Below are 11,697 nucleotides of genomic sequence, written 5' to 3'. Positions count from 1 at the left end.
ACCGGGAAAAGTGCTTAGAAATACAGTAAATATTTAATGAAGTGAGTTCCTTTAATTATAAATTATTATTACCAGAATTAGGTCTTTTTTTCCCAGAAGACAGTTTAAATAAATATTATCCTATGACAGATTGTTTTTAATTACATGGCTTTTTACCTTAGTTTTTAGATGGAGAACAGACTTTGGTTAGATCATAACATTATATAAGTACCCTTAATATATTTCTACAATATACACATTAGTAAATGTGTAAGAAAAACATGGAAAGGCTATATCCCAAACTTAATGATGCTTTCCCCTGGGTGTCTGGACAGGGTTAGGAAATTTGATTTTTCACATTACATTTCTTTACTATTTGCATTTTTCTTCATACTTAGTCCATATTACTTTTTTTTTCTTTTGTTGTTGTTGTTGCAGTTTGGCCGGGGCTGGGTACGAACTCTCCACCCTCGGTATATGGGGCTGGCGCCCTACCCACTGAGCCATAGGCACTGCCCGGAAGCTTCTTTTTAAAGTAATATATATGGATGTAGAACAGTGACAGATCTACACAAAGAGACATTTTTTTAAATAATAAAACATCAGTGGAAACACTCTACTAGGTAAAACCCACATATCCATTAGACCGCTGTTCACCTTGCCTCCCTAAACTGCGTGTGCTGGGATTTCCGGCATAACCCATCATTGTGGAATCCTTCTCACCTGACACTGACTAAAGAGATAAGGGTGCTCCTTCCCAGAAGTTTGTTCAGGAGTGAGCCACTGAAGAGCAGAAGAGTTTGGAGATGTCTCAAAAGAAATTTCTATGACCACTTCTTGATTTCTGCATGAAACAAGAACAAATATTAGTAGAATAGAACTCCATTTAACGAAAATTTGAGTTCATGATACATACCCTGAATATACAGATAATATCACATGTGTTTTCATTACTGATTGAGAGTAAGCTCTAGGAAGGCTGCATCTTAAGAGGGTAAGTTTCCCGCAGGAACGCAAGCCTGTGGGTCCTTTTCACTCTGCCATGCTAACTGAGAAGGAAGGTGTAACAGGAAGTGATATTAACTGACTACCTCGTTGTGTGTTACACACTTTGCATTTATATCATTCAATCTTGCATGACAGTGAGAACATGAAGGAGGCTCGGCGCCTGTGGCTTAAGCGGCTAAGGCGCCAGCCACATACACCTAAGGTGGCGGGTTCGAATCCCCAGCCCGGGCCTGCCAAACAACAATGATGGCTGCAACCAAAAAATGGCTGGGCATTGTGGTGGGTGCCTGTAGTCCCAGCTACTTGGGAGGCTGAGGCAGGAGACTTGCTTGAGCCCCTGAGTTGGAGGTTGCTGTGAGCTGTGATGCCATGGCACTCTACCCAGGGGGATAGCTTGAGGCTCCGTCTCAAACAAAACAAAACAAAACAGAACATGAAGGAAAGAACTCTGAAGTTTCCACTACCACAGTGGCAGGTGCCAGAGCACGACGCAGGGCAGTGTGGTCTGCGAGATGTTACGGGTCCAAGGCAAGGTAAGTGAAGACACTGGGAGCAAGCATTTAGAACCTTCTAGGGTCATTTTAATGACTGTTGAATCGAATAATTAAAATCATGTGCTGGTATTTAACATGTTCTTCCTTGTGCTTCATTTTTATCACATTTTATGAAAGTAGCAGTCTGTGACGGATCGTAAAAAGTCATCCTTCACCCCATATAGTTTGAGAAACACTGATAATGAGGAAACAATGAGAGCTTTGGAGACCAGCAGCCCTGCCTGTGTTTGAATCCTGACTCTATCGCTTACTGGGGATGTAAATTTGAGCAAATTATTTGACTTCCCTATGCCACAGTCTCTTTCTCATAGAGTGGGGCTAATGACATGGACCTCACGAGTTATGCCTGGGTGTCTCTCTTCCTTAAAGGGGGTAAGAAGGCATTAAGACATTGGCCACTGCACGATATAGAGTGGATCAGCCTTCTAGGCCAATAGATTTCACCCTCTTTCTCACTCTCCAATATATTAAGAGATAGGACATACTCTTAATATGACAATTCTGGTTGCCACTTTCTTGAAGAAGTTTTATCTCTCCAAGGTTTCCTTCGTCTGTCAAGTGTATATCATAACACTGTTATGATGTTACTATAAGGATTTGACAAAAGAATGCATCTGAAGCATTTCTTCTTCTCTTTTTTAAAATTTTTGTTCACAGTATTTAGCATGTAAAGCACTTATCCCAAGACTGGTAGGCAGTAACAGTTCTTATGATGACATGACCCCATTATCACTCTAGACATTAGTAAAATGATGAATAATTAAAGAAGTAACAGGCTTGGCGCCTGTAGCTCAAGCAGCTAAGGAGCCAGCCACATACACCAGAGCTGGCAGGTTCGAATCCAGGCCGGGCCTGCCAAACAATGACAACTACAACCAAAAAATAGCTGGGTGTTGTGGCAGGCACCTGTAGTCCCAGCTACTTGGGAGGCTGAGGCAAGAGAATTGCTTAAACCCAGGAGTTGGAGGTTGCTGTGAGCTGTGACACCACGGCACTCTACCCAGGGTGACAGCTTGAGGCTCCATCTCAAAAATAAATAAATAAATAAAATGAAGAAGTAACAGTTACCCGAAGGTCCAGTGTTGAGTATTTTATACAATAAATGCCTTTATTCTCTTAAGAACATATAAATCTCCCTACTGTAGAAACGTCAAGCTAAACAGAAGATCAGTAGGAGTAGTATACCAAATATTTCCCCTATACAAACTAAAGGAAAAAAAGTGTAAATTAATTAAAAATATATTCCCCCCATTATTTACTATAAAAGAAAAAGAGGATAACACACATACTTGCTCAGAGCAATCGGAAGAGAAATTTCCATGGGTGACCCCTTGTAACCTTGTCTTTCTCCAAGAGCGTATTCGACTTCTTGTCCATTGATGACCACTTTTTCTATTGTAAGGTCCTTTGTATCCAAAACCTAAAATTAATATATTTAAATAAAAGGAAAATAGTTTTAGGTACCAGAGAAAACTAGTAGGAAAGATAGGTTACTACCATGAGTATAGAGTAGAACTAGCTGCTTAGAGAGAGTGAAATTACAAGAATTAAAGGAGTCAAAGTTAGTGTAGGTCTTATCAGTTGGGACCCTAAGCTTCCTGAAAACTGGGGGTTCTAAGATTTGTGTATATATGAAGTAACTCTAGGATAGTCACACAAATTTTGGGCTTTATGTAAAAGTCAAATCCAAATTAAAATGCCTTTGGTTCTGTTTCCTGAAACTTAGCTTCTGTTATAAAAAGCTTCAGCTATAACTTCTTTCAACTCTGACCCCTTAATACATCTTATCCTGTATTTCTTCCTAGGATTCATATAGGCTAACTCCTATGTATTTTCATATATCCAAAAATTAAAAAGCAAACCTTGGCATTTCTTAGGCAAATAAGCACACTGTATACCACTGTTGATTTCTATCTAGAAAAAAGTCCAGCCTGGTCTGGCAACTCTGACCAAATGGCCCTATCAAAGATCGAGACCCTATCTACTTGGCATAGCCAATAAAGGACAACTGCTTTGGGCGGACAGGAGTGGCAGCAGGGTCTGGGTACTTTCTACCCAATAATCTCGAGCTCGAGAAACCATATCCTTTTATTATCTCTCAGTTAATCTCTTGTTCTAGAAAAATCTTCAGCCTTTCTATGCCACGAAACTATTTCCAAACAACCTAAACCAAATTCCAATTGGTCCTTCTTACCCACTATTTTCCTTTTCCTTTTTCCTTTCTTAAGCTCTAAGGATAATAATCAACAACGGCTCCTTCTACTTTCATCCTCTCTTCAATCTGGCTTCTAGCTCCTTTGCTACTGAAAAGCAGCCCCCCTCCCTGTGAGCAGCACGATCTTTTCTATCCAGTAACCTTGACCTCTGCCACCTCATAGCCCTTATGGACCACACCATCTGGCTGGACTCCTTTGCTTAGCTTCTTTACCTTTATACTTAAATATTTTTCCTACTTCTCTGATGCTTTTTTCTCCCCCATTCTTTTTTCTGACTCCCAACTAAGTATATATTCCACTGTTCTAGCCCTGGTTCTTTGATTTTCTAACCATATTCTTTACTCCCTGGCTCTCACTCAGGTGCCCATCTTAATATCTCTGTGCTGACGTCTACCAGTCTATTTCCACAGTTGTATTCCTTCCCCAGGATGCCAGTTTCATTGCCTGCTCAACATTTCATGAGAACTGTCACTTTATATTCAATAGGCTTCAAAGAATGAAGTCACCATGATGACTCTTAAGTCCGCTCTCTCCTCTGATTTCTCAGTTCTGCTAATGGAACTCTTTCAAGTACCCAAGGTTTGAAATATTCAATAATCTACAATCGATCCCATTCCCCAATCACATTTAGCCAACTGGAAGTTTTTTCTTTCACTGTCTTCATACTCTCTCATCTTCCCTTCTACCAATACCTTAGGTCAGGCCCTGGCCTGTTAGAACTGCTTCCTATCTTATCTCCCTGCCTATGGCATCTTTCTTGTGCGTGTGTTTTTTTTCCTTCCTTGAAATGTAGCCTGGCTAGAAGGCCAAGAAACAGCCATTCCCCACATGTCCCAGTTTTATATTAGTTAACCGTGGGTGATAAGCTCAGAAAACATCACAAGGGTAATCACTAAATTTGATTCCTACCTCTCTGGGGTCAACCATTTTTGTGGGGGGAAAAATGGCCATCTTGGTTTTATTTCTTTTATTTTATTTTATTTTATTTTTTTTGAGACGGAGCCTCAAGCTATCCCCCTGGGTAGAGTGCCATGGCATCACGCTCACAGCAACCTCCAACTCCTGGGCTCAAGCGAGTCTCCTGTCTCAGCCTCCCAAGTAGCTGGGACCACAGGCGCCCGCCACAACGCCTGGCCATTTTTTGGTTGCAGCCATCATTGTTGTTTGGCGGGTCCGGGCTGGAGATTTGAACCCGCCACCTTAGGTGTATGTGGCTGGCGCCTTAGCCGCTTGAGCCACAGGCGCCGAGCCATATTTCTTTTATTTTTAAAGAGCAGTCAAATTTGCTATGAGTACCATCTGTTTTCCTCCTTATGGGCAATTATTTCTTCCAGGTTACTTTCTTTTGGGGGGACCCTAAGGGCTACCCTTACTCTAAATTAGTAGAACTGGCTTATCTACCTGTACTTACATATTCAGAATTTATGTTTTATATGTTATTAAGAAGAATAGGGTTATTTCTTTGCCCTTCATATTGTAGTACCTATTCCTGAACATCTAACTTGTTTTAAGGTGTTTTACCGATTTGGATATCTGTGTTTATAGCAATTCATGCTTTAAACAGACCTTACAACCATAAAGATTAATGAGTTAGGTTATTTCCCAGGGGAACGTATTCTATTTTCTGCATTGCCTCAACTTTTCAAATCTGTTCAGAATCACAAGTCAGTTATTGTTATAACTATTTTTATGAAATCTTCTTATATCCCCTGTGTTTTTTTAGCAATCAGTCCTATTATAATGAGTTCTTTTCTACACCAAACTGAAGAGTCTTAAATAATACTCCTTAGGTTTGCGGTACCAGGGTTTAGCACTCTGCCTGAAAAATACTAGGCATCAATTAATACAGGAAGCAAGTCCTGGACCAAGAGAAAAAAACGCAAGGTTTAATCTGTCTATCTTAAGTTCTAGGCCTCAACTATCATTTTCGAATTACTTTAAAAAATTCTTCAAACTCCCGTGATGTTATTAAACAATTGGCAACAAAACTGTAATTAGAAAGAAAAATAAAACCAGACAGTTGACAAGTTGTAATTAGTATTTTTCAAGAAACCCTTATTGAGTACCAACTATATGCACAGCCAAGATACATGTATATAGGTTATAAGCAATTGCCCAACTAATGATAAGATATAATTGACTGTATCTCACTAAACTACAACCCCAGAAAAGAAATGTACTTCTCAGCAGCTGGCCAGCTGCCACAGAATACATAATTGATTCACTTTTTGCACAGGCTGCTGGGAGGTCCCAGGCCAACCTTGTGGCCTACTTCTTATGTGTATAGGGCTTTATGCTATGGGTTTTGTTTCCCTTATCCTTATCCTCTCTTCCTCCAAATTATTTAATTATTATTAATCTTATATACTGTGTATGTTGTTTTAAGCAGTCTTAAATTCCTTCTGGAATAACACAAAGTTTTTTTTAAAAAAGGCTTACGCCTCATTATTATGTTTCTATTTACATTTTCTACTTGGCATCTGCAGAATACCGTGATAAAAAACCATAAGCGGGTGTGTGAAAAATAAAACGAAAAACAAAAATACCACGTTGATTTCCTTTCTAGCACAGCGATTTACTTAGCGAGCACCCGAGAGTTTGCAGTCCAGAAAGACCTAGGTTCAATTGCTAGCTCCCCCACCTACTGGTACATATGATCTTGGCCATGACACTAAAACCTTATTGAGCCACCAAGTGGAAGAAAAAATTCGGAAAATTTCAATAAAAAGAGGAAAATGTTTGAAAGTTTTCACAAATTTTGAGTACAAAAATTTAGTCTCAATAAACCAAAACTGGAAAGATTTTAGAAAGCTGGGAATTAGTCCTGTTGGAACCCCTTCAGGATTCCCCAGCATCACAGACTCCAAGAATGGAGAGGAAAAGAAGACATGAAGTCTCTCTTCACCAAGCACCGGCCCTGGGACTTGCCCTTCACCTTGGAGATACAGTTTGCACTATTATCAGAGTAACCCATATAAAGTGCAGGCACTCCTTTCTCATGGAATTCATTTATTAATCAAGCTTCTGAGTGAGCTCTATATGCTAAGTGCTAAACTAGGAATTTGAGCTACAAAGAGATAAGAAAAATAGTCCTTACGTTCAGGAGTCCACAATCTAGTAGAGGAAAAAAAAAGTAGCCAACTTCGAATAAATATAAATTAAATAATAAGAGCGCTTGGTCTCAGGTTATTGTCATATTTAATTAAACAATTATAAACAGGGATCATTTTGTACTACCAATTGCCTTCCTTGTATAAAATTTAACATCATTATAATCCCAGGCTCTGATCTGCTAAACAGACATGGCAACCAGGAATCATAATTTAAAAATCTTACTTTTTGTCCAGGTGTGGCAGCTCACGCCTATAAACCTAGCACTCTGGGAGGCCAAGGTGAGTGGATAGCTTGAGTTCATGAGTTTGAGACCAGCCTGAGCAAAAGCAAGAGGCCGTCTCTACTAAAACTGAAGCAAAGGATCACTTGAGCCCAAGAGTTGGAGGTTGCTGTGAGCTCTGATATCACAGCACTCTACGCAGGGCAATAGCTTGAGACTCTGTCTCAAAAAAAAAAAATTCTTACTTTTCTTTAGATTTGGGGAATGTAAAAACAATAAGCAGGTTTTTAGATTGGGATATTCTTTTCAAAATGTGTGACTCTTGCTGATTTAAAGGAACAGAGTAAAGCTTTCATTTTTACAAAATACAGGAGAGCACAGGGTCATATTAAGCAGCAAAGTGCTATCAAAATCCACTTTCTTTTAATAAAAGGAGCGACTGCATTGAAACGGGACATCATTTTAGCCTTGCCTGGGCAAAGTTGCCACTGTAATAAAAGATAAGTGGTACTTCAAGGAAGAACAAAGTGCAATCTACAAGGAAATAGTTATTTTCTTGCCAATACTACTTTTCTTTTCTTTCTTTCTTATAGTACATTTGATAGTTACATATCAGTACATAGATGAGTCCACCTATTTTTCAAATCAATTAGTCAATTAACATGCTAAAGAACAGAGAGTAAGAAAGTTAAGTGCTTTATTAATTCACACTAATGAACTCAAAATATAGATCTATTACGCAAGTAGGAAAAAGAGGCACAAACCTATCAACTGTTATTATAATTCTGCTCAATTATTTGACTCCACTAATATCTTTCCTCAAGCCTACAACATACTTGGTCTAACTGCTTACTGCTGTTTGAGTCAATTTCACCATGCTACACTGTGTATCATTCTGCCCCGGAGAAGAAGCCCAACGTGGCTGGTCTTTTCATGTCCCTCTTAATTCTAAAATGCTCTTCTATGAACTTCTTCAAGTGAAAGATATAAACCAATACTATCAGGTCATTTGAGTATTAACATAGGTTGTAGGCCATAGGTTATATAGTACAGATAAAATCACCGAATAACGTTCTATGAATCTACAGTAATCTTTCTTCATTCAAATGGTTAAAGAGCTTGTAAAAGTATGTATTTTCTAAGCACAATAATTGCTCCCTGGAAGCAACTATTAATGAAGTATATTGAGTCATCCTTAGAAAGCTTGAATGTCCCATCCGTCCTTAAATTATTAGAAGATGATAAGAAGGGTGATAAGAAATAAAAGTAGAAAGGACCCTGGAGGAGGGGGAAAGAGCTGCACCTGCAGTTTAGAAAGCCGACAGTGCTAGTTTCAAAGCAAGGCAAAGAGAAGGGGCATTGGGTCGGGAATCCTAAGGGGCTGGAAAACCTGCAGGGACATCGAGGGAGGTCGAGGGAGATGGGTGGCATCCTACCGATCTGTGGGTTGAAATAAAGTTCCTGGGAAGGAAATGAGGGATCAGGAATCGACAGAACACAAGAAGTGAGCCTTGGATGAGACTAGACTTGAGGAAGGTGCGCTGGGGGCTGAGCGAGGGCTCCGGGCTGCGGGCCGAGGAAATTGGGATGCCACGGGGAATTAGCTCTGGGAACTAGGATTCTGGGGAACTATTGCAAAGATGAACCCCAAGGGCTGAGTGAGGAGAAAGGGGTGGATGGGGCGCTAAGGATTTGCCCAGGGACTGGGGAGAGGACCCCGGGGGTGGCGTGGAGGAGGAGACATAGATGTGGCTGAGGGCAGCGATGCAGAGGCGTACGTGGGGTTGCAGAGGGCATGTTGTGGGGTCAGTGGGGGCTGAAGAGGAGGTGTAGGACAAGGGATGGGTGGGGACTGCGGAAGAGACCAGGCGCGGAGCTGGGCAGGGGACGCGAAGGGGTGAGCCGGGGACCCCGGAGCCCGCAGGGACTAGGGGCTAGGGTCACGCAGCTGGGAGAGGCGGGCACCGGGCAGGCGCCCCATCGTACCAGGCTGCGCAGATTGTCCTCCTGGGACTGGACTGTCAGCGCGGCGGTCCCGGTCAGCGCCCGGCGAGCGAAGTCGACGCTGCAGCGTAGGTGCAGGTGCTTGGTCTGGCAGACTGAAGCCGGAGAGGCCAGAGAACAAGTATCCACGACCTCGGGCATGGCTCTGAGCGATCGTGCTGCACACCGATCTGCACCTTAACACCCGGCTGCCAGACTCAGAACCGGAGCAGAGGAGGCGGGAGAGAGGTAAAGGGGAGGAGGAAGGGTTCGCTGCGCATGCCGGGAAGGGAAGTTCCCCGAAATCAGAGGAGCGAGGGGTCGGCAAGGGTGGGACCACAAGTCCCATAATGCAACGCGACGAGGCGTGCGCTTGGCTCCCTGGGAGCGTGTGTGCCGGGGCGGGCGGGCGACAGAGATTGCTCTTGGAGGGTCATTAGAGGGAGCGAGGGGAGGCAAGTGGGGCAGGAGAGAAGGGTAAGCAGAGGGAAATGATAAGTGGAGCAGGAGAGCGAACGGGACGCTTCCATTTTAGTTTTGCTTAACTTCGGTGGAGACTGGTGACAAGAAAAGCAAAAAGACCCATTCATTGCTGTGTAGTGAGGGCGGGGCGAAGTTAAAAGATATAAAAACCCTATGGGAAGAGGTTTGCTCGTGCAATTCCTCGTTAGTATAGTGGTGAGTATCCCCGCCTGTCACGCGGGAGACCGGGGTTCGATTCCCCGACGGGGAGGCACGAAAGTACTTTTTAAATTTCGACCAGTCAGTTGTAAAATTCATGTTTAAAAAGCTGTTTTGTTGCAAGTAACCTTGGGTCTTGGGTTGTACTGCTTATTATGTACCTTTCCAGGTCCCGGGCATCTAAAACAGAGAGCCAACATTCCCATTTTAGAAACTGTAGTGATTTCTGCTGTGGGAGTAGAGTGTGCAGTGACAGCAATGGGAGTGCAGAGTTGGGACGACTAGCTCAGGTTTGGGGCCCTTCTGGGAGGTGAGGGAGAAGGAGAGATGCCTGGCCTTTAGAACAGGGGCCTCAGAGTTGAAACTGGAGAAACTGGACGAGGCCAGGTCTCCGAGGACCTGGGCTTTTAATCCTGAATGCATGAATCGGGGACCCATTGACGATTTTAAGCAGGGAAGCGCCATGCACGATCAGATTCATGTTATAAAGAAAGCACTGATAGCACTCAGAAAATGAAAATCAAGTATCAAGCCAGAAACAGGAGAGTTAGGAAACTATTAAAATCGTTCAGGCGGAAGAGGCTGAGGGCCTGACACAGATAAGTAGTAAGTTAGGATAGAGAGAAGGGAATGAGTGGAGGTGGATTCACAGACTGGGAGAAACCTCAGATGACTCAGGTTTTTGGCTTCAGTGGCTGAGTAGTCATTAACCAGAAGCAGTAGACTATATGAAGTGGACAGATTTAAGGAGAAGATGTCAAGTTCGATTTTGGACATGAGGAGTTTGAACACCATAGGGATCAAAGTGGAGATGTGGAGACTTGAGTCTCTAAGTCTCTTAGCTCTGGGGAAGTGTCAGGGAGATATGACAATATCACATACCTGATGGAAGAAATTACAGAGTAAGCTCAACCCGAGTAGAGTGTGTAAAGAGCAGTGAAAGCTAAGCGAACTCCAGAATTGAATTTTTTAAAAAAGGGGCTAGAGGAAGAGAAACCCATGGATAACTAGAAAGAGCCACCCAATGATGTCAAATGCAGCCCAGAGGACCACTAAAGTAAGGAGTGAAAATTCTCCTTTGGAATTGGCAGTGGGGGAGGGTGGGAAAGGGGTGGCTTTGTTGCCTACTGTGGTTTGAGAGTAGCGGATTGAGCAATGACAGAGAAGAGGGGAAGTAGGACATTAGCCACGGCCAGTTGCTTGGCCAATGTGAGAAGGGAAGATACAGGTGCCAGAGAGAAATGCAGCATTGGGAAAGAGGGGTGGTTTTCTTCTTCTTTTTTTTTTTTGGCAAGAGAAACTTTAACATATTTAGATATAGAGGTGAAAGGGTTTCCAGAGACAAGGAAAGTGAGGACATAAGAAATGTGATGGATCGGGCGTGCTACAGTTCAGTTCTCTACCAAGAAATGATCTACCGTTTCCATTTGGCTCCAGCAACAGAAGAAGATGCTATCCATTTGGGTATCCTTGTGTTGGCCTCTGCAAGCCAAAGAAAAACTGAAATATCCCAGACTATGAAATCCCATACCTTACACATACATAGGTCCTAATTTTATACAGCCTGAGAATTTATGACACGATCAACATTTGCAAACATTTTTTGAGGTCACCAGATCTTGGGTGACATATGATACAATAGGATTGATTAAGTTAAATAATACAGAATCAAGTTATCTTCTTTAGCTAGAAGGAAGACAGGCTAGTTTGTTTTATTAAAAAGGTGATCAATGTCTTCTTCCATTATTGATCACCCACACAGGGTTTATGCCATTTGTGTTCAAAAAATATATATTCACAGACAACCACAAATCAGTCCCTCAGTTGATTAATATGTTCATCAAAAGACATATAGGCTGAGTGCAGTGGCTCATGCCTATAATCCTCGCACTCTGGGATGCCAAGGTGGGTAGATTGCTTGAGGTCACAAGTTCAAGACCAG

At 42.3% G+C, this 11,697-nt stretch overlaps 1 protein-coding gene and 1 non-coding gene across 3 annotated transcripts in view; one reads left to right on the top strand and one right to left on the bottom strand.

Moving 5' to 3' along the window:
- Positions 1-9,371, bottom strand: part of LTA4H (leukotriene A4 hydrolase) — a 33,944-nt gene extending 24,573 nt beyond the window's left edge. For both annotated transcript variants that reach the window (XM_003783338.2, XM_023509297.1), the window contains exons 1-3: positions 9,078-9,371; positions 2,831-2,961; positions 703-823 (exon numbers count right to left, since the gene is read on the bottom strand). In XM_003783338.2, coding sequence (XP_003783386.1) covers positions 703-823; positions 2,831-2,961; positions 9,078-9,236 — 411 coding nt within the window. In that variant the 5' untranslated portion in view covers positions 9,237-9,371. The remainder of the gene's footprint in view (positions 1-702; positions 824-2,830; positions 2,962-9,077) is intronic.
- A 364-nt stretch (positions 9,372-9,735) lies between these two features.
- On the top strand, positions 9,736-9,807 carry TRNAD-GUC. Its single transcript has one exon. It is a non-coding gene; the product is annotated as a tRNA-Asp (tRNA).
- Positions 9,808-11,697: the final 1,890 nt, after the last annotated feature.

The sequence above is a fragment of the Otolemur garnettii genome, unplaced genomic scaffold (genome assembly GCF_000181295.1).
Source record: "Otolemur garnettii isolate 467f Iridium unplaced genomic scaffold, OtoGar3 scaffold00007, whole genome shotgun sequence".
NCBI classification, from domain to species: Eukaryota; Metazoa; Chordata; class Mammalia; order Primates; family Galagidae; genus Otolemur; species Otolemur garnettii.
Note: the sequence above shows the minus strand (reverse complement) of the source record. Positions and strands in the feature narration are given on the sequence as shown.